This window comes from Scomber japonicus, chromosome 5 (genome assembly GCF_027409825.1).
Source record: "Scomber japonicus isolate fScoJap1 chromosome 5, fScoJap1.pri, whole genome shotgun sequence".
Classification (NCBI taxonomy): domain Eukaryota; kingdom Metazoa; phylum Chordata; class Actinopteri; order Scombriformes; family Scombridae; genus Scomber; species Scomber japonicus.
In genome coordinates this window covers 36,465,159-36,489,078 of record NC_070582.1, presented here as the reverse complement: position 1 = coordinate 36,489,078, position 23,920 = coordinate 36,465,159, and the positions used below count along the sequence as shown (strand labels likewise).

Here is a 23,920-nt window from a genome sequence, read left to right as displayed (position 1 = left end):
ATTTAGTGGGCGATATGTAACGCGGCGGTGATTAGCATAAACCCATCCCTGCTACTGTAGAGGTATAAATACATTCAGCACACACTACTACTACAGTCTACAGTTAGCCAGTTAGCCGCCGAGCTAGCAGCCGAGCTCAAATTTGGCAGGGTGGTTAACAACACACTTTTCTGTGGTATGTCAAACTCAGAACACATATTTATTCTTACTTTACACAGACTTTAAAGAGGAGAACAAGGACTGCATTAAGCTCCATTTGTAAAATCATACAATTTTAATATTTTATTAAATGTGTTATTAATGTGTTTCATTACTTTCTGCAGTCTGAAAAACAGATGAATTACATGACATCACTGCTTCATATTTCACTGTTGTGTATTTAGTGAATGATGGACACTGCTGGTGACGGTCACAATCTCTGCAGCAATGTATCTCATCTTAACAAACCATTAAATCATACATTCTCACTTTTGCTCATTATAGCCAGTTCTGCAGTCTAATGCTTATCATAGCTCACATATGTGTAATGATACTGGTGTATTATTCAGACCAGTCCTAATCACATTTAACTTGAAAGCTAAATATATATACTGCATGTTGTTCTTCTGTGGAATATTTGGAAATGTTTTCACTTTTTAATTCTGTCACACCCTACCAGTACTATCAGTTTGTTTGTTTGTTTGTTTGTTTAGTTCTTGTTTTATTTTGAAATATTTTCTCCTTGTGTTTCTGTGGCTTCCTGTGTTTTCCCACCTGTGTCTTGTTTATTTCAGTCTGTGTTTGGGTCTACCTGCTCTGCTCTCCTCTTTGATCCTACATTCATCTTATACAGACAAACCTGTACATATTGAAAAAAAGTCAATGACCATTGGTTTCATCATCCATCATACACTGATTTAGATCCACATTATGGTCATGTCCTCCTTTCCTACTTATTGTCTCTTGTCTTCCAGCTGCTTCCCTGTTAGAAGCCAGAGATTTCCACAGTCGCAGCAGCATCCTCAGCACCAGTCCTGGATTTAGGGGCAGGGTTAGAGAGGCAAGGTAGGCTGAAAGTTACATTTTTTTCTGATTGCCTTTGTAATCGTTATGATGTAATTATAATCTGACAGCACAAAAGAAATGTTGAGAATTCCTCAATAACACTGACATCAGTCATTTTCCCAGCTTCAAGAAGAGTTTTTTTTCAATCAATGTAGCTCTACCTCATGAAATACCAAGAGAACAGTTAGTTCGTAGTAGTAGTTAGTTGAGTAACTTAGTCTTGACTTAAGTTTAAAGTAAAGCCTGACAGATATGGGATTTTTGAAACAGATTGATGGGAGAGTGGAAAAATTCACCTTTACTGATATTGTGGCCGATATAATGAATTTTTGATTTGGAATGAAAATTTCATTGACAAAAATAGATATTTTCGAGTCTATCTCAAAAATGCTAGACAGCACATGGTTAGGTAGAACACTGAGCAGTGGTACACACATGAAAACTATATTTTCTAAAATAAAACTCATAAAAGTTTGTTTAATTGCAGAAAATAAGTGTTTGGTAGTGTTGCATTTTAAGGTTGCACGCTGATGTTTTAGACTTTTGAACACATTTATTCAAAATGATGGAACCAATCTGCTCCATATGCAGACATGAGAAAGAGGGGGGCAGACATACTTCCTGATCATAAATGGTGGGGTGCGGCTAAAATCAGTCTCAGTCCACAGACTAACATTTTGGTGATGACATAAAAATTGGGGACAGCATTTTTTATATAAAATGTCCTGAATTACAAATTAAATGTAAAATATATGTATTTTTTGGACTTAACTTTCAAAAATATGAAAAAGATATTTTGAGAAACAACAATGGAAAAATTGGCAAAAATGATTTCAGTATCATTTTCACTCATTGAAATTGAAGGGTTAGGGTTGGGGATACACATGTAATATATACATAACAGATTACATATATATGTAATATAAATATTATGGTGGAATTATATATGAAAATAATCACATAGAAGTAAAGAATTGTGACTTTCCATCACTGTGGTGTTATATGATGTTAATCTGGTAGAACAAACACAGCTTCCTGTCTGTAGCAGTGATGTGACACTTTTCATCAGTATGACCTGTGTTTGTTTTCTGATGTTAGAAGTCTAAGCCCTCCCTGTACAGCTTTCTTTGAAGCTTTATGTTTTCCTTTTTCATTTCTGGTCCTAACAGTATGAGCCTTTTATTGTTTTTTTTGCTCCCAGGGGAGAAGAAAGCCCAAGTCAGACAGAGGATGAGCAGGATGATGAGGAGGAGGAAGGAGTGGAAGAATCCCACCATCAAACCATGATTGACAGGTTACTGGAGCGACATGGAGCCTGCGTCCCCCATCACGAACCCAAGATGTATCGAGCTGCAGCTGCTAACACCAAATCTATTCCAGGGTTCAGCATCCTGGCTTTCCCTGATTTCTGGGGTCACCTCCCACCAGCAGGACATGAACCTATGGCTCCACGCAAACCCAACATACAGAGGTACTCCATGCTCATTACAACATCTAGTAACATACCTGATGGCCGTGTAGGAGGAATGTAGCTTTTCATGGTTATGGGTTTAAGAAAGACAAATTAAACAGTTCTTTGATGTTAGAGGACAAACAGAGTTCCCTCAAATCTTAAAAAAAAAAATCCCCTTTTCCCTCATTCCTGACTGGACAAACAACAACAAACAAACAAAAAGAACAACATATATGCTAGGGGTGGGGGAAAAAAAATCGATTCACGTACATATCGCAATTTTTTTATGGGGTGATTTTAAAAATCGATTTTTCTCCCCAGAATTGATTTTTTGTTCTATTTTAGGTGGTCTATTTTGGCCAAGTGGTATGTTTAATTACCTTACAGCACTAACTTCTCAGCGCAAAAATGATCACTTGCTCGATTTCATTAGAAGTTGCTAGCAGCTAGTTAACCATATAACTTCGCTTTTGGCTTCGGTTTAGGCTTCATAACACAACCTGCCCCCTCCCTTCATAAGCTACTTAAGTAGGGGGAGGATAAAAGCAGACAATCCGACTCTCCTGGACGTCCTGTGAGTCTCCAGCATAATGATAGCGGCTCCTTGACGCCCGCAGATGAGACACAATCTCCCGGAATGTGGATCGAACAAGCAACAGCGCGCACTAGAGAGTGACTGCACGTGTGTGTGACTATCAATGCAGCGCATGTGAGAGCGCAGCGTCCTGATAGTGTGTGTGTGTTGCTGCTTATTACACCAATTGCACCTAACTCTTCTAAAGTGTAGGAGCAGTTCACATAACATAAAACTAGAAAGTGTGTGCTGCATCCTGCGCACATATGCACGCGCACAAAAAACGATGGGTTTTCTATGGCTCTTTCGTGTCATATCAATGATATCATGTCACTGTGTGGATCATTAACCTTGTTGCAGTGTGCTCCCTGGTTATAGTTAGTGAACTATCAGCTTCTACCTGCTCAGATGACACAGTCAGCAGCAGGAGAGGAGGAGAGCAGCAGGGGAATCTAGCGCACATAGTATGGAAGCCTAATGATGGAAAAAGTAAAACTGTTTACTACAAAAATAAACTGTTATTAATATTGATCTTTTATTTATTGTTCCAACAGCTCAGGACAACAGAAAATACCTATTTTTGTGTAGCATACATGTGTATATTATTCAGACATTACACTACTTCAGAGAGCACTGAGTAGTCAGAGCACTTTACTTATTATTTTAAAACATATTGGTTCATCTATTGAACAATTCATTACATTGACACAGACTGATGTGCATTGTTTATGGGAATGTCATTCATGGTTTATCATCTCTAGCAGTGACGGAGTGGCCGTCGGGACTATCGGGAGTTTTCCCGGTCGGCCACCGAGGTCAGGTGGACCAGCCCACATTTAATGTGAGCGGCTGCAAGACGTGTGTAAGCCGGCCCTATGCGTTATACATCATTATTACTACTACAAGGCTCTACCCTCCGCGAAAATCTCCAAGGCTATACTACTTAATAAAGGAAACGTCCAACCAACATTTATACCACTTGCTTACTCTCTCTATCTCATTCATGGTTACTCTGCACACTCTGATCTCTCCCATCAATCTACTCATTTTTGTGTAGCCTATCTTAATTTAATTAATTATTCAGGCGTTACAAAGCTTTCATGGTCATAAATAATAAAAAAAACGAACTGCAGTTTCATTTCTTTGCTTGTTCTTGAATTAACGTAGAATGGAGCAAAGACTCCTGGGATTGCAGGTCAAGTCTATTTTCGGAAATGTAGGGGGATACAATGAGCGGCCCCACGTCTGATGGCATCACCCTAAAGATACGTCAGACAGACAGAGAAAGTGACAAAATTCGGAAAGCGACCAAGTTCGAGCGAAATATGTTTGACAGTGAAAACATTAACGTGATTGCTTGCAGTGTTGTGGCATCATGGAAGGCAAGAAGAGAAAGGAGAAAGGAGGCGCTGAAAAGGACAGAATAAAAAAGAAGCGGATGCTGGAGAGGGATGCATCTAAGTGCTCAAAAATAACAGATTTATTCCGAAGTCAGGCATCAACGAGTAGTGCAGGTTAATTGCCTGTGTAACAGTCAAGAATAAAAAGCTAAACCGGCTAACGTCTCAGTGTGTGTTATTGAGGGACGTTACAATACCAAGGTGAAAGTCATCATAGCTTGCCTAGTATAGACCCAGCTCCCAACCCAACTTTGAGAATAGATTAACGGCAATATTTTTTTTTATCGCCCGATAAGAGTCTCACGTTAACGCATCACGTTAACGCCGATAACGGCCCACCACAAATTATTACCTATTATGGCACGAAACGAAGGCGAGTCAACTGTTTTTAAGGGTAGCATTTCCTCTACAGCATACTGCCCGACCCACTTCTTTAACTCTCCCCCACTTACCGGTTTTGCACCGAAGTCCAGCTTTTGTTGTTTGGGTGGTGGGGGGCCTCCTGCATCAATCACAGCTCTCTCCTTCGCACCACCTGGTGGGACTGTGAGTTTGACTGTCCAAATGTTTCTTCAAATTTGACGTTGTGTTTTTGAAGCTAGATAATACTTTGTCTCTAGCACAGAGTGTACAGTGAACCTTTATACTGTTATCTTTAACGGACAGAAACTCTAAATAATGACTGTATTTCTAAATCGAAAACGCGCTTTTCTCTTCCCCCTCCATTGTTGTTACGTTTGTGTCACACACGTGAGTTGTCCTCATGCTGAAAACGTGACGTCACTCTCCGAGCCACAAGAAGAAATCAAATAATATCTTTTTACTAAGGAAATGACAAAAAATAGTAACACACAGTGACTTGGATTTAAGAAACTTTAATCTGACTACTGGTTTGTAAATAGTAACGTGTTAGATTAGTCGTTACTGAAAAAAGACTTCATATTAGAGTAACGCGTTACTAAGTAACGCTTTACTGGCATCACTGTACCTAGTACACTAGTAGCATTTAGATGAGTGTACTTGTTAAATACTTGAAAGTATAGGTAATGCGTTACCGGCATCACTGTACCTAGTACACTACTTGCTATTCTTATACTTACACTCAAGCATACTTAATTAAATGAACTTTAGTGTACTACTTTTTGCTAAGGGTAGGATGTTTAGAGACAACAACCTGGAGGGTCTCCATTTGTTACCTCTGACCAGAGGAAACACAGGCAGAGCATCAAGGTGCTTCTATACTGCAGCAGTGCTAGCATCTGTTCATTTTATTACAGGGGTAATATATGACCTGTGCGCACATTTCATTTCATTTGAATAATTCTTTATCAGACACATTTTGATATTATTGAAGTATTCTATATTCTTTGCCAATTGTCTGTGATAAGAGCCCCTCCCCCTTCTCCCAGTAGTGTTGTGTTGGTGAGTTCATCTGAGCTGCAAAGTGTTTATATGCTAGAAGTCTGACCTTTCCTGGCAACTATATCCCATAAATGATTGTGTATACTATTCTCTGTCACCACCACCTTTATGTATTTTAGATTGAATTATGCACATTAAAACAAAGAAATACATGTACGCTATGAAAGAAATACACATCAAGGATTAACTGTGTTGAGAAAAAGCTCTTGATAGTTTGTACTTTGGCCTTTGATATACAGCAAGCTTTCTGAGGGAACACTGATGTTTTGATTTTTAAAGAGGAAGATAAAGATGAGCGTGAATGTGACTTTCTGAATGTAATGAGATCACATATCTGTCTGATATTACAATGAATGAAATGAATGAAAAGTTTGAAGTTTTCTGGGCAGGAGGACAGTAAAGCTGTGATAGTAAATCAACAGTGATCTGTGCTGTGTGGATGGTGACACAGTAGTTACATAGCTATATGCTGTGTGATGGTAATGTACAGTGTATGTACCTGGACACACTGGGAAGACCGTTATTATTTGATGTGGTTCTTGGTGTGCACTGGTTTGGTTTTTGGCTGACTCACTGTGCCTCATAGTGGGAGGAGAAGCCCCTCTGCCCCTCTGTCATCCTCACATTTAATATCTCCCTCCACACACTCTTTTCTCCTTTACACTTTCCTGCACCTCTTTTATCCAACCACCCTTTTTTCTCCTTTCTTCCCACTCTTCATCGTCTTCCTACACTCCTGCAATCTTATTCAGCCTCCCTGTCACATTCCATTATTTCCCCATCTGTTCTTTTATTATGCCATCTTTCCCCTCTCCAGCAGATGTGACAGCCATGATAGCCTCATTCTGTTGCCATGTCTTGTTCAAATTGGTCTCTGTGAGTCTATTTCTTTCTGTATATCTTCCCTCATTCTTTCTGTGTCTTTCACCCCTTTTTTTGTTCACATCCCTTCTTTTGCCTGCCGTGTCTTTGAGTGTGTTATCACACATGGCACCACTGACAGCCACACGGCATTTTATGAAAGTAATGAGATCCAATGAACTTCAAATGAAAATGATGAATACACACTAGATCACTCTGGTAGATGTTGAAATAGCACATTTGAAATGTCTAATAATCACACCTGGTGAATGTAAGAGGAAATGTGCTTTCTGTAGATGGACAGACCTGGCTACGTTTCACTTCAATATTATTGACTATAGCTGTTGAATATTGGAAGGGAGCAGTCGCTGTCATAAGTTTAGTCCATTCTGTGAATTCTGGTTTGTTCATGCTCTTCACCAACAAAGACTTGCTGCCGTATTAAAGCCTGCTACAGCTCCACAGTGTGCTTTAGTGACACCTGCCACCAGTGTGTTTTATCTCTAAGAAGGTATAGCTAAGGGGAGTCTGTTTTTTCTCCAGCACTTCTTTTTAAAGGGTAGCATGTCCTGTATCTGACCCATTTCATCTAGCTTGAGTAGGTTGAAATAAATATGGTTTTATAATGAATGAACTTGGCCCAGCCAGCAATAGATATATTTTCCTCCACTGAATCACTTCTGAAATCTTTTCGCTAAATTAGCTTTAAATTATAACATGCCTGCTTTGAGTATGAATGTTTTTTATAAAATGTTGAAGTTCTATATATTATGGTGCGTTGTTAAAGAAGTCCTGCACCGTACTGTCGTCTTCTTAGCCCATGTTAAGTCTGAAGACACTGTGCTGCTCTGTAATTACAGGTGTTTCCAAAAGTCCTCCTTTACTTTCAGATTGAACTGATGGACTAATTCCTGATATGACTTGTTGTGTGTCTATGACAGTCATTGATCATACATATAACACACTTCCCTTTACAGACCTTTACAGTGTCCCTTCACAGCCATTTTGAAGTAAACTATTATTTACTTCATGTAGAATAATAGTTGTCGTCATTAAGGAAGACCTGCCTCGATGAGAGAACTGACTGATTTAATTTTGGTGCGTGTGGCAAATGCAGTCCAGTAAGCGGGGGCGCTGTTATACTTCATTGTATTTTTTAACCTAAAAACACAAAGTGATGTGAGGAATGCATTGTCACTGTGCGTATTGAATACATTTTCAAATTGCATGACTAAATTGAACATTGAATTGCCATTTGAATAAAAGTGCAGATACACTTCCATACTCTGGATCCTTTGATCCATTTCTATAAATCTGTAAGTTCGAACTCCATTCTTGGATGGATGACACTCTCTATCTATCAACGTCAAGTTCTGGAATTATCCATGATGGTGCAACTGACCAACAGATTGGAGGGCACATATTAATATTAATAATATACATTTTCTCTGGATAGGGTTAGGGTTAGGGTTAGGGTTAGGGTTAGGGTTAGCTTCAGTTTGGGAAGGGTTTTGAATTAAATGGCTCTCCATAGCAGGGGCTGAAGTAGACATTTTTTCAAGGGGTGGCCAGGGGGTGGGCAAGAATTTATGAGGGTGTCCCTACTAATACAAATTATTATTGTGTTACTCCCATCTCTTTCTCTCTCTCTCTCTCTCTCTCTCTCTCTCTCTCTCTCTCTCTCTCTCTCTCTCTCTCTCTCTCTCTCTCTCTCTCTCACACACACACACACACACAGACACACACACACACACACGTGATCAGTGTGTTCCCCTCTTACTATTCAAAAGTTGTGTCACCAAGTGGAAATATGTTTACCATGTCAAACTAAAAGTATACAGGAGATCAGTGAGTGAAATGCTTTGCAGAGTTTATTTACCAAAATATAAGACATATGTCAGGGTCAGTGTCTGATAACTGTACAGTATGTGTCACAAAATCATTTTACATCAGTTTTTAACAAGCAAAATTAAATGGCAGGCAGGTTTCAAACATGACCAGGAGTTCACATACAGTAAATGGTAAATTATCTTATGCCTTTATCTCAAGTCTACATAGAACAATGCAGTTTCATCATGACAACAATCACCACCGAGTGGCAGATTCTTAGTTATATATAACTACTACTACTCTACTTATAATTAGAGCATAACCTAGTACAATGTTTAGGCTAATGATGACCATAACACCAAGTGGCCAATTATAAGGTATAAGTTGTAGAACATAGAACAAGTTCAGAGTATAAACTATAAACCTTGACCATATTAAACTCAGTGGCAAATTATCTGAGGTATTTAGAACAGCAAAGTTTAGACTAACCATGACCATAGCTCCCAGTGGCAAACTATCTTACATTGCAGAGTGTAGTCAGGATATGTACAAGAAAGTGCCAAAATGAAATAAAAAGGCCAAGAGCCAAAGTATCTTTGGATAGATTTAGAGCAGCATAATTCTTCGATACTGGTGAGAACTGGCAAATTGTTTGACAAAGTCATCCATGTTGAGGGTACGTGCCCTCTTGATTCAACACTGAGAATTCCAAGGTAACTTAACCTGTCATCACCCATTGTTGTCCTGAGGTGTTTTTTAATCAGTTTAAGAGCAGAGAAACTCCTTTCACAGGATGCAGTACTGACTGGAATAACAACGGCAATCTTACTAAGTCTAAATAGTTCATGAAAGACCTCTTTATAAGGTTCAAGAAACACCACAAAATCAAGTAGAGTAGGTGGTATGTCTTCTCCATTTTTCTCTTTTCTCTGGAGAAGCCGCCTGGTTTGGTGAACCTCATGTTTGAGGTCTTCTAAATCTGACTCAAAAGTCTGTGCAAAGGCAAACAGAGGCTTCTTTTTTAAGAAGGTTTCACTGTTTGGATCAAGTGATTGCACCCCTTGCATTATCTCACAATTCTTCTCTGAAAAACGCCTCTCCAATTCTCCTATGAGACAGTCAAAAACCTGATAGAAGATGGGTCTGTTAAAGCCCTCATCATCATTGGTAGGCCTATATCTCTGTCCTACAGTACTCATTACAAGTGAGTCCAGAAATCTTGAACTTGCTTTAGGCTGTCTCTTACTAAGTGTTTGTGTACTGATTTTGCAGTGTTCCACACGTTCTTCAATCTCTTTCCATAATAGACTTCACTTCTGTAGCCTTGCAATGTGTCTGTAAGGCAACTAGATTTACAGCCTTTGCTAGATCAAGACTGCTGGATTGAAGCATGTCAGAAAGGCTTTTGATGTCACCAAGCACTTTACAAAAGGTAACTAATACCCCTATGAACTGTAAATCTATCTGAGGCAGGAGACCCTTTGCTTCCACTTTTCTATCACCACTTTTTTCAAGTGAAAGTTCCTGTAGAAGCCTAAGAACTGCTGGAAGCCTGTCCCTTAGATTTTGACAAGCCATGTATCTGCATGCCCACCTAACATCTGTGAGTCTCTGCAGTTCCCTTGGCTTCTCCTGTGGATACAGCTCTTTTTGAATTGCACGCCACTTGATGTGTACAGCGGATTCTGCAGAAGTACAAAAAACTCATCTGCTTTAGGCACTGACTTAGGGGCCATCCACATGGAGACACTTTTTGGTTTAAACGCAGATGTTTTGTATCATTTTGGCCGATCGTCCAAACGAATACTATAAACGCCTGAAAATGAAGCTTTCTGAAACCTGGTCCCAGGGTGAAAAAATTCACAAACGCAGCCCTTGAGTGTTCGTTTGGATGGTGAAGATGCATGCCTGCGTTTCGATGATGTCATCGCCACACCCCTCGAGGTTAGCCTTCCACCTCTTATACACCTCTTCCTCTCCGTTTTTGGTGAATTTCTGAAACTGAAACAGCGCCGCCTATAGGCCTGGAATATGAAGTAGCGTGTTGAGTCGTGTTGAGATGGATCTGTTTGTATGCAAATATTCTTGAAACGATGCCAGGGAAAACGGATGGGGAAAAGATCGTTTTGGTACGTGGGGACTTGGCCTTAACCACATCAACAAGGACTAGGTTTAAACAGTGGTTGTTACAATGCACATAAAAGGCAAATCTTGCATCCCTCTTAATGCGTGCAGATACACCGGAATGCCTTCCACTCATGACCGATGCACCATCATACCCTTGCCCCACAAGATTATTTTTGTAATCAAGACCATGCCTCTCTAGACAGCCTACTATCATTTTTGTCAGGCCCTCTGCATCTAGGCTTTCCAAAGCCTGGAAGTGGAGGAAGCTCTCATGAATGGCTCCACGGTAATAATAATGAATAACTAAAGATATCTGTTCCTTTTTCTGTAAATCTTTAGTCTCGTCAGCCAGGACACTAAACACTTCACTCTCCTTAACTTCAGTTATTATTTGCTTTTGTACCATTTCTGCCAATAACTGGAGAATTTCATTCTGGATTTTGTGACTAGTGTATTGCCACAGCCTTCTAGTCTTCTCTCTATGAAGGGGTCATGCTTTGCAATTTCATCTAGAATGGCCAAAAAATTCCCCTTGTTTTCAGACTCATCAGACTCACAATGACCTCTTTGGGCAATATTTTGAACGGCAGTTAACTGTAGTACATCTGCAATAGTTTTTATGTAGACTTGATTTTCCGCAATTTTCTTTTGTCTACCCTCATCTAAGGCATCCAACATTGATGTGTTAGTCTCAATGCCCCTTTTGAACTGACTCCAGGCATACATAGCGTTTATGTGTTGCTCTGACTTTGCATGGAGTTTAAAACCGGCATCTTTGAACAAAGCTTTTTCCAGTTGGAAAACCCTGACTCTGATGTGAAAGCCGATTCCTCTCAGCATTTGGCAGGGGAAAGTGCCTACATGCGTAACAGTAGCAAGCATCTTGACTTACAGAGTACTCAAGCCATGGATTGTCCTTATACCAAGAGCTGATGAATGCCCTCTTCCTCTTTCCATGCTGAGTTCTTGGGAATGATTTAAGAATTAGCTGAACAGGACTCTTCCCTCTGGATCTTGAGATGTCTACGATACATATTATGTTGTTATGGACACATATCTCGAGGTATTAAATACTGAAATACTGAACAAGATCAAGCACTGTGGCTAACAACGACCAACAAAGTTTGTGTGTAGACAATTTGCACAACAGTAATTATAACATAAACTTCAGATCAATTTAAATGAGGCTGAATCTGGGCTTTGGGCTAATTAATGCCATTGTTATCAGCTGTGTAGCATATCATGTCAGAATAGCTGATGTTTAAAATGTTTATGTAAGGCCAGTAATGTATGAGCTTACCACTTGGTCCTTTTGGTACAGACATGGGGTTTGATGTAGATGCGGGGGGTTCTTCGGTGGCATCTCCTCCTGGCATCTCCTCCTCCTCACTGTCTTCCTTCTTGGAGAGGTATCTCTTTCACTGTCATCCTTTGATGAAACTGCATTGTAAAGAAGCCATAACTTAACACCACCCACAAAATCATCTATTGTTACAAGCTGAATTGAAATTCAAAATAATGCTTAATCTGTCCAAATATCCATTGTTACCATGTGAGGCAAAACATTTCAATGTCTGAACTCATGCAATTTGCTGCACCTGTGTGCTCTGACCTGGTGGTGGTGATAGACAAGCTCCTTGAGCCTGACCACACTGACCAGGGCTGCTGGTATCACAAGTGGGGTCTGTCTGGGCTTCATTAATCTCTGATCTGTGCTTCTTTAAAAAAAAAATCTGAAATGTCTCCCTTTCTCTTCATGTCTCATCTGTCCCTATACAAACAAAGTCATTCTGGTTACACATCATGTGCTAAGCAGAAAACTTTAAAGTTACTTTAAAATCATTTCTCAGCCTGTCTACAGTAAAAAGGAGAAAGAGGGAAGCACTGCCTGATGCTAACAGAGAAAGAGGGAGAGAAAGAAATATCTGAATAAGATCAGTTTTTCCATCTCCAAAAGCTTAATGCTTTTTGGAGGATTTTCTCAACATCTCTCACTCTTATTACTGTAGGTCATCAGAGATGTGACCAACGTGTGCGTTAGGTCTTCAGGTTTATTTTGATACCATGGCCATCACTGTAGCTGTACATTTGAGCCAAGTACATACTCTGACAATCGATGGAATCCAATCCGGAAATATTTCAGCTTTTGCGATCTTTTCCAGCTTGTTTTGTGTGACAATTATGTTTCATCATGATATACATTAAAACTTACTTGAGATGTATTACCTGAAATAATGTGCTCTTGACGTCAATTCTGCCTTCCACACTTGTCTTCTCTTCCTGTTTCACAACAAATGCACGTCCAGTGACCTGTCAATAAACTGTGGTGGCACGTGGGGTGTCCAATCAAATTCCCGAGGGGTCCCGGGCCCCCCTGGCTACCCTTTTTGTTCCGCGCATGCCCCATAGTTATCTCAGTATTTGCTGGAGACTATTTTTAGCGGTGGATTAATCTACATTTGGTGCTTTAAATTTTTTTGGCAGGGGAATGTTGTGGGAATCAGGTAACTGGGACTGGTGGAAAAATACGATGGTTGGTGGAGAGATGCAGAATAGCAAGGCACCTGGGGGAAGTTACAACTGCTGATAATTTGCCATCCTGACAGAATTTCAGAGCAAATTATCATTATGAACATTTATTTAACTTTCATTTATTTTGTGTATTTTCTTTCATTTCACCTTCTAAACTATGTGTGGCCATATGAGTGTAAGTGGGACTATTCATTGTTGCATACATGTGTATTTTAAATGTGCCTGTGTGTGCTGATGGTTATATGTGTATATATACCATAGACTGTATGTGAGACATTATCTCAGCACTTTCAACAGGCTGACAGACATGACATTTAAAAATGTTAAAGATGTAATTTCCCTCTGAACTTAATCTAATTATATTGGCGCTCCTCTAAAAAGAGAACATTTTTGGAGTCTGCAGTCCCTTAACAGAGCAAATGTTGCTGCCATTTTTTGTTGGGGCTGCTTTGTGAGTTAATTGTCTCTGATGTAGAATAAGATTAGGCCTAATGCAAGGGACCTTTTAAGCTCTGTCTCATTTCAAGCCCAAATGTTTTCATCCAGTTCACTCTGCCTCTGTCTGCTTGGGGACTACTTTGGTTTTGTAAAATACTTTTCTGAAGTACTTACAAAAGAGAGCATGCTGCTCATCATGAAGCTAAGCAGTCTTTGGTAACATCACATTTAAACTGTTTAGATTGACGTCAGTGTTCTATGTAATAAGTTGTGCTATGGAAATGAAAAGGGTAAACACAGAATCCCAGAGGGCAGACAGTGGCAACTTCACTGCTCTCTGAGTGCTGAAACTGTTAAGCAGTTGTCAGTTTATGAAATCAAATGAACAGCTTTCGCGTCCTTTGGAGTTTTGTCAACATCATATTCATGAAGCCGCTGGTTAATTAAATGTATTTTCTTTTCATCAATTAAAAGACGGTTCATATTTCAGCCCAAGTACTATGCTGCATATTACAACAGACTGCTGCTTTGTTCTTGTTGAGGAGATTGACCTCACTAGAAAAATTACATTTGTCATGTTTTCAAATGTCAAAAAATGACCTGTGTGTAGCTTTACTTGATGAGTCCAGAACTTTAGTGCTCTTGTGAATTATGGTAGATTACAGTGTGTCAGAGGCAAAGGCAGAAATCCTGTCATGTTCCTGTCTCAGAAATGTGGAAGCTGTCAGTGATGGATGGATGGATGGATGGATGGATGGATGGATGGATGGATGGATGGATGGATGGATGGATGGATGGATGGATGGATGGATGGGTCAATAAAACAGGACAGACTGCACATTTTCTTGTATCACTAAATATTGTTGTGGCAGTATTTTTCCTAACAACAAAGCTGGAAGATCAGAGAATGGTCATATGGTCTTTTTGTAACAGTATGTACTTTGGAAGGCACAAACTCATTTAGCTGGGTCACACTGTCCAAGCAGCCTTAACATTCCTTTAATTATGGTACTTTGGGTTTAACATGCATCCTCACTTTGATTCTTGCATGTTAGCCCTTTCCGCTCTTCAGATTGTATGTTTTGTTAAAGTATTATTTTGCGACTGACACTGGAAGTGACTACAAACTGAGAGTACCAGGAGGTTTGCTAAGACTAGTCTATGGGTGCAAACACTGTTTCACATCAAGCAACATTCTGAGCCGTATATCAACAGTTTTTTTTCCCATCACCGAAAAAGTGACATTTAGTTAGATGAATTGATTCATTTTCTTGAATTATTTTCTATAGTGTAACATTAGTGCAGTATACTATGTTCTAATTGGCTCTTACCGCTGTAGAACTTCCTGGATAAAGGACTTAAGCATAGTAACAGGAGTGGGACAAACAAGTCCATCCTAATTTGACCTAATTAAAAGTGTAGTCAAATGTTTAAGGTGTTTTCTTTAAATTTAAGGCTTGGCATAAATGTGTTGAATATGTGCAAGTATATTTATTAGGTGTGAAGAGTACGGTTTAGACCTGCTCTATGTGTAAAGTGCCTTGAGATGACTATTGTTGTGATTTGGCGTTGTACAAATAAAGATTAGTTGATTGATTGATTGATTGCTGTACAGCAGTGATCATATTGTATTTGTTACAGTGTTTATGTTCAATATGATTATAATTTCGTAATTCTTCACACATCAGACAGTGGTGTGATTCAGTGTTATTTTCTTCTCTGCTGAAGAGCAGTTAGTGTTTCTTCATGCTTTCTTTCTGCACCTCTCTGTACTCCAGCTAAACCTCACTCTGCCCTCTCCACCTGGTTTAAATGTCATACTAAGGTTTTTTAAAAGGGTTTGAATGTCAGTACTTCATATTAGTATTTTATTAATGTTAATATTTGTATGCCTGTGTATTACTGTCTTCATCAGGAAGAAAGTGTTTGAAGATGTCCAGCGTATCCTGAATACTGATGACATCATTAACAAGGTAGTCTTTGACCTGGAAGACAACAGGTAGGTAAACTACACATCCAAACGTAACATTTATTAAGCTGTTTTACATGATGGAGTTAATTCATGTTAATATTGAATAGCATGTGAATACTGTATTTCTATGTGTAATAATATGCTCATTATCTGCTCTCTGTCTCTTTATCTATCAGTGTACAGTGTCCATCAGATTCACTGAGGTTTTTCTCTAAGTTTGAATGCGGGAACCTGAGGAAGGCTATTCAGGTCCGCAGGTACGGGCTCTTGCGCGCGCACACACACACACACACACACACACACACACACACACACACACACACACACACACACACACACACACACACACACCCCACACACACACACACACACACACAATGGACATAAGCAAAAAATAATCAAATTAAACTTTTGTTGTACCCAATAATAGTCATCTCAGTTTTTAAGAGTGCCACACATGTACACATGAAGTCAAGTGTAAGAGGCTGGATGTTTTAAAGGTGCAATAGCAAAGGAAAACACTAACAACTAACACTACTCTGATTCAAATCATTGCTTGTTCAAGTATAACTGAGAAACTAAATTCTCTTCTCTTCTGTAGACATGAATATGACCTCATATTGAATGCGGATGCTAATTCTTCCCAGCACTCCCAGTGGTTCTACTTTGAAGTGAGTAACATGGTGGCTGACGTCCCCTACCGTTTTAACATCATCAACTGTGAGAAGGGCAACAGCCAATTCAACTATGGTGAGAATGGTTGTGTATGTGTTTGTTGTAAATGAAAGAAATAACATTAATGACAGCCACTGCAATTTGTTTATACCTAACCTAAAGTAATACTTTTTTATTATTTAAATGATCCAATTAGTGCATTATACAGGATTCAGTTATGTCAGCAGATATTTGTTTAAGGTAAGCGCAAGCTATACACACCCAGGGCTTGAGTTTGCCCAGTAGTAACACTTTCATGTTAACATAGTAGAAATATATCGTTGGCATAATTCTGAGATTCAAATGTGCTGCAGTCCTCCCAAAATGGACACTCCACTCTTCAGGTGCCTCAACATTCTGTCACAAAAAGAATCAGTGATAAGATGTAACCTTGTGAAGAACAAAACCCTCTGTAAACGTTATAATAATGGACCCAGCACCCTATTTTAAGGCAGTACCTCCCACAAAAAACCCCAAGGTGCCCTAAAGTATGTATGCCTGCTACACATTCATAAAGCCCATAAATACTGGTCAGTCCTCCTCTCCAGCAGTGTGGCAGAGACCCTGACAACTGGTCCTTATGTTCATGTCTCTTTTTAAAAAATATGAATCACCACCCCTGCCTTTCAGTCTTCAGGTACTGTCCCTGATCCCCAAGTGACATGTCAATCAATACATCTCAATAGGCTCCAGAGTCCTCTACATCTCAGGTTATTTACATCTCACCCTGGTGCTTTGCCACTTCTTAACCACCTGAGAACCCTCTGTCACTTTTGACCAGAAGTGACTATATCCTCAATTACTCAGGTCAGCAGTTCTCCTCCTAGCAAAACAGCCTATTTTTTGCTTTCTGAAATGTCTGATAATTTGCCAGACACTCTTGGAGGCTAAATTCTTGACACAAACTCCACCAACTCTTTCCACATTTTAAGTTTTTTTGCAGAGATCACAGAAGCCGCAGTCACATGTCTGATGATTCCAAGCCCAAAAAGCCCCCACCTTCAGCTTGGTGGCTCACTATTCTATTAGCATTCATCATCAAGCTTTTAAGTTGACATCGCAGCTGACATTAACCAAATAGCTACAACATCAAGGTGACACGCTGACCAGTGGAGGCTGTGAAAATTTCCTCTGCGGTAGTAGTTGAAGGTACAAACAGAAGCAACTGCCAAAAGTTAGGGTTAGGGTTAGGACAGTTCACCTTTGCTACATGTTTTTCTAGGTTTATTCATGTCTACTCCTCTACCACCAGGTGGCAGCTCAGCTCATGTCTTCACCTTAGCCACAGATCTAATGATGTACCTTCAGAGTCAGTCATCAATCTTTTCCACAAGCATTGTACCAAGAAGACTTATGAACTACCTTATGATGAAACATGATGTTTGTTATAGACAGTCCATGACTGGCACAGAAGTCAAAAAATTAAGCCCACCAGAAGTTCAGAACTCCTAGAACAGTCAGTACACTCCAGGGGACATGCAGTCATATAGGGGACCTGAGTAGCCCATACCTGTTTAAAACATGTAACTTGTCCAGGTTCTGTGTTGTGTCAAGACCCTTTGGTTAGTCTAACTATATCTAGCTGCACTGGTCACATCCAGTCCCAACTTATCCCCACCACAGAGGTTTCCTTTCATGTACTGAAAAACAGTTACCCTGAATCAGTGTAGTTGCAACGGTCCTTATGTTTGGAATTTAGTGTGTCTTTGAGAGCTTAGAGTGTATGTGTCCATATGCTGATGTTTGAAAAGTCAAATGGACTGCAGCCATCTTGGTTTTGTAGTGTTGATGAGGGAGAATTAGTGAAATCAAAGATAAATAAAATAAAACTGTTATTTTCAGATTGCTTCACACCAGTCGTTGTCCAAAAGCACAAATAAACATTCCAGACTTGCACACAACCCTGCAGGAAGGTGCCTCATTGTCAGATTTTATGTGAAGAGCTTCATCCTGTCCACAATGGCCTCTCTGCCCCGCCCACAGAGACACAGCAGAGCAAAGCAGAGGATGGAGACGGAGACTTCAAACGCTGCACACCGTTATTGGCTAGGAGCTACACAGTCACCCAAAAATGTCCCACACACAGTAAAATCATAAGAAAATACAGACAGAGAGCAGAGTTTCTGCAAATATACATACACCACAACACACTTCTATTGGGTTATAAGTGATGATCCATTCACTAGAACCATGTAAGACAGTTAAAATAATTTTACATTATAGCTGTGTGCTTGCAGCTGTATTACCTGCATCAAATAATCATTGTACCTCCAGTTCTCTATCAGTGGGATTTTCTTGTTTGTATGGCCTCTTGCACTCTGACTTTCCATTAGAGTCTCACACATACACACACACACGCGCGCGCGCGCGCCCCCAGTATGAGGGTTGATCGAGCAGACCTCTTGCTGTGTTTTCTTGCTCTTATTCTCTCCCATTCTGAAGACAGCTCTATAGGCTCAGCAGTGGGTCCTACCATAATAGACATCCATTACAGTTAAATACACACACAGACAAAAGGATTACAAAACTCACTCAGTTCCTACAGTTGTGATCCCCGTTTGATACACACATACTCACACACCGATTCATACAATGCCCTTTGTACAGGAAAATGGCTCTTTTTTAGCATCCCTGAGGAAATCGGTTTCATCTCAGGATGAAGTGAATGAAAAGAAGAAAGGCTTGCTCTTCCAAAATAGTCTGTATCCCATTGTCGAGAAAATGGCTTTTCTTGTGAAAGATTGTAATGTGCTGACAGGTTAGAAAGTCATCCAGCTATCTATTTTTAACCTTTGGAGATTTGATGCACTTTCATTCAACAGTGACTTTTTAACTTTTGCAGCCCTGAGGCTAAATACAATGTAGGAATAGAGATGAAGAGCTTTTGTTATAGCTATAAGGTCAAAATTCTTCATGGTATTTCTGCTGTTATTGGATAGTTTACAGATGGACAGGAAACATGGGGAGGTATGATGTGACAGAGGACCCGAGCAGCACTACAACCTGGTACATTACAGATAGGAGAGAGTTAACACTTTTCAGATAAAAGATAATGATTACAGACAGAAACACAGTTTTATTGTGGTTAATATCTCACGTGTCATCTGTCAACACCAGCTGTTATTTTGCCCATATGTTGAACAACTTCAGTATCATTTCACTGAACACATTACCATCCACTTTGTCAGTCAGGATGAAAGTAACAGGGATAGGTTAAAACTAACACAATGTTATCAACTTCTATTATTTATATATTATTCTAGTTTTTATTAAAAATGTCTGATCATGTTCTTGTTAATATGTAATTGCAAACACATTTTGTCCTAAAAAAATGTTAAATTTCATTTTCAGTTTAAATGTTTTATTTAACGAAACATCTTAAAACCAAAGTATGAACAGTATAAACTCTTCATTCATTATACATATAGATACATATATAGTGCTCTTTGTACTCAGTACATGCTTTATACAGAAAAACACAAAGCAAGCAAGAATGTCACAAACAGCTGTTCCTCTCATCCCAACCACTCCTGACAGTTCAACCTGACTTACTTCTACATATAAAAAAACTTCACGATGTGTTAAAGTACTAAATGATCTGTCTCATCATTGCTCTGTCTATCCACATATCATCAGATCAGACTGAAACTGGCCACCTTGACATGCATCTCTGTCATAAATCACATTTGTTTTAATAGAAGTTATGTGTTGCGTGTGATTCATGTCATTAAAGCTACAGAGACGGTGGCAGTGTTTAGCTCAGTGGGTAGAGCACCCGCCCCATGTGTTGAGGCTACAGTCCTTGCTGCAGTCCTCTCTCTCTACTAACCTGTATAATAAAGGCAAAAAAGCCCCAAAAATATACTTAATAAAAAAAATAAAAAATAAAAAAAGCTACAGAGATACTTCAGTAAATGTTGCCTACCACTACTTCAAGAAGTGACTCATTAAATCAAACAACTAAGTTGATCATTGCATGTCATGTATAACCAGTGTTGGGCAAGTTACATCCAAAATATAATACATTATATATTACTAGTTACTGTCATTTGAAAGTAATTAGTTACATTACAATATTAATATCTCTGAATTGTAATGCGTTACACTACTTGTGTATTACTTTTGAGTTACTTTCAACAAAATAGCCACAGAAATATATGACTAAGCATTTAAAAATGCTGAACTGCAGATTGTTATAGCTGATTATTTACATTCAGTGGAGTGTGGTGTAACATAATGACTGTGTAGGCCCCTAAAGCTACTAATAACTTAATATAATAGGCACAGTAAAGGCTCATGGCACAATACAATAAGTAACAATGACAGTTAGAATCATACAAGCAGACAAAGGATCAAAGTCTGTAAGTTATGATGGAGATGCTGCAAATATTTGAAGTCCTGGCCTATTCATATGAGCCCACTATAACATAGCCTATAGCCTTAGAATATGACAAACACAAATCTCTTTTTCTTTTAGTTTCTATTATTTTATTCTCTTTTAATTCAAGCTTACGGCACAAAGATGCCATGCACTGAATGGACACAACTTCTGTTTTAAGAGTCCAACAAACATTAACATGTAATCTAAACATAACCTATAACTGCTAATCAATAAAACACAGGCCAGAGAAACCATGCAATTTGCCAAAAAAATGGCTAAAACTTGGCTACCACAGAAAGGCTGGTAAAATTTCAGTCACTTATAGCTAGAACTCTAGCTAAAGCACATACGGTACTTCAAGAATGAAAATAAAATAAAGTGCATGGGCCTATTTGGCAAATATGAAATACAAATCAGTAATTTCACTCCCAACTTCACAAAAAATGTAAGATTGGATAAATAAATAAACATAAAATTGAAAATAAAAAATTAATTCTTCACAGAAACCTGTTCCTGTCAAATGGCCTATATAACAGAGGTAGCATGCAGCCTAGAAGGCTGGTAAAGTAAACAGAACTATAAAGGCAGTTATGGCCTGGACATAGCCTACTTCTGGTTCTAGGGTGTAGTGGGGGGGACTAGCCTATTCCACCACCCTCTTGACTGAAATATCTGTTGAAGCGCATCAGGAGAAGGTGCTGAAAGCGTCCATCACCAAGACGGTTGCGTTTTGGGGTGAGCACAAGATTCTCAAGACTGAAAAATCTTTCTACTGGTGCACTGGATGGTGTTGGGGTGTTATAGCGGAGTGCAATTTTAATCCTTGGAAAACATGTGCAGGCTTTCCATCACAGGGGCAGAACTGAGATAAGACATTACCTCTGTTTCCACTGACATGGGCGCATCAGCTGTGGCACTGGGCTGTACTTCTAAAGCAAAAAAGTCATCCTCGCTGGAGCCAACAGCAGCAGGTTGAGGGGGATCAGGCATCAGGGCTGTAGGCTCTTCTGTTGTAAAGGAGCGGCACTCCGTTGTGAGGAGGAGCTTGATGTGGTCTCTTCTGGCTTCTTCTTTTACCCAGCGCAGCTTGAACTTTGGCAGCAAAACAGCAGCCAGAAGTGCATCCTTGGAATCAATCGTCGCAGCAAATTGAGTTTTGATTGCTCCCACAATAACTTCAGGCAGCCCAGTGGTCATTTGCGATAGGCCCTGTGTCATTACTAAGGTTTTGGCCATCAAAACTTCGAGTGTTGGTTGAAGTGTCCCAAAAAAGCAAGTGTCCTCACCCTGTAGGATGTCCAATGCAACTGTGAAAGGCTTCATAATGTAACAATATTCCTTGAGAAATTTGTATTCCCTGTCATTCATACATTTCATCTGAAGCTGTGTGCATAGGCTATTTATGTCAGTGAGGGGCATTTCTATGACACGAGCATAGGCGTTGTAGAATGAGTTCCACCGTGTTGTTGTGGGGACAATCAACTTTCTTTCACTGACCTCTTCCAGGCACTCTGATGCGATGGTGGAGCGGCTGGCCTTTGTCCACAGTGCTGAACATTTAGCTGCAGCAATACGATACACAGCCCTTGATTCTGGATTAGATACCAGCCACTTAACAACCTCATTATTTGCTATTAGATTAAGTGTATGGGCTACACATCTATGGTGGGGAGGCAGTACACATTGTCCATGCTGCGCATCATCGGCAGTAAACACACTATGAAGGTCTGTGAACTCCACCTCACCATCACCCTCCTCCTCCTCCTCCCCCAACTCCACTTGAAGCTGCTGATGCTCCTTGAAGGCTTAAACAAAGTTGCTCCCATTGTCCGTCACACATGCAGTCACTTTATTGTATGTCAGTCCATATTGAGAAAAAATGTCTTCTAGCTCTGTTGCAATTGCATCATATGTGTGTTTACCTCCCAATCTTTTACAAGCTATTGCAGCCTTCTTTCGTGCCAAGGTATCTGCATCAATCCAGTGCACGGTGTCCCCCATAAAACTTTTGTTGTTGGCACTCCATATGTCTGCTGTTGTTGACACATACTGCTGGGCTTCGAGTCTTTTCTTCAGCTCCTTCTCCATGACAGCATATGCCTTGTCCAAATCTTTGGCGAATGTTTTTCTGTCAGGCAGTACATGCTGAAAAATTAAGAAGATAGCTAGATGTTAAACTCATGCTGTTTTTAAATTGGTCAAACTATATTTGCATATCCGTAAAAAAAACACAAAAAAAACCATGAGAGATTCACTTCTCCTCAACAGCATGGACTCGCTATTTAGGTTGTTATTTAAAATGATGAACAAGGTAGATACATGGCCGCATAGCCCACTCTCTATGACAACGTTCGCTTACCTTGTCGTTACTGCTCACGGGGATTTTGCTGACAAGCTTTCTGAATGCTGGCGATTCTACCGTTGATAGGGAGTGCATGTCTTCCACAATAAATTCTGCCACTAGTCTCCTCACTTCTCTGGCTTCAAGAACCATGGCAGGCTGAGAGAAACTTAACTTTTGTTGCTTTGTCTGTCCGATATGCTCATCCTCTTTTTTCTTTCCCTTCTCCACAGGTGCATCCCTCTCTTTCAGCTTAGTGTTAGCGTGGCACCGGTCCAGGTGTTTCTTTAAGTTGCTTGTGCTATTTTTTGACGTCGAGAGTTCCCTCGGTGTTGCACACAGGTTGCATTTTACAATTATGTTTTTCTCCTTCTCTTTGAGGTCCATCGCGCAAATGTAGAGTCCGGCGTCATGTCTGTTGTCATCTCAGCCTCAACAGAAAATTGCGCTTACTCCCGAGTCCCGGCTTTTTTCTGTTGTCGGGATGTCTCGCAGTGTTTCTTTAAAAAACAACAGCTAAACAGGTTAAAATGCATTGTAACGCGCGTTACTTAGATTGTAATGAGTAAAATATTACCGAAAATGTATTAGTAATCCGTTATATTACTGCGTTACAGCAAATAGTAATACATTACTGTAATTGCGTTACTTTTGTAACGCGTTACTCCCAACACTGTGTATAACATGTATAACACTAGTATGACTATCAGTACGTGGACACAGGAAGTCATAGTCATCCCTGATAACCCGTTATGTGGCATTGGTCGTTGCTATACACTTCTCCTTTTAGAAATAAACAAATCAATTCCTGACCAGACGAGAGTCTGGTCA

At 39.7% G+C, this 23,920-nt stretch overlaps 1 protein-coding gene across 1 annotated transcript in view; it reads left to right on the top strand.

The window, feature by feature from the left end:
* Window positions 1–23,920, top strand: part of LOC128359528 (cytosolic carboxypeptidase 4) — a 170,899-nt gene that overhangs the window by 53,825 nt on the left and 93,154 nt on the right. The window contains exons 13-17 of the mRNA XM_053320017.1: window positions 954–1,044; window positions 2,246–2,515; window positions 15,597–15,680; window positions 15,830–15,910; window positions 16,255–16,403. Coding sequence (XP_053175992.1) covers window positions 954–1,044; window positions 2,246–2,515; window positions 15,597–15,680; window positions 15,830–15,910; window positions 16,255–16,403 — 675 coding nt within the window. The remainder of the gene's footprint in view (window positions 1–953; window positions 1,045–2,245; window positions 2,516–15,596; window positions 15,681–15,829; window positions 15,911–16,254; window positions 16,404–23,920) is intronic.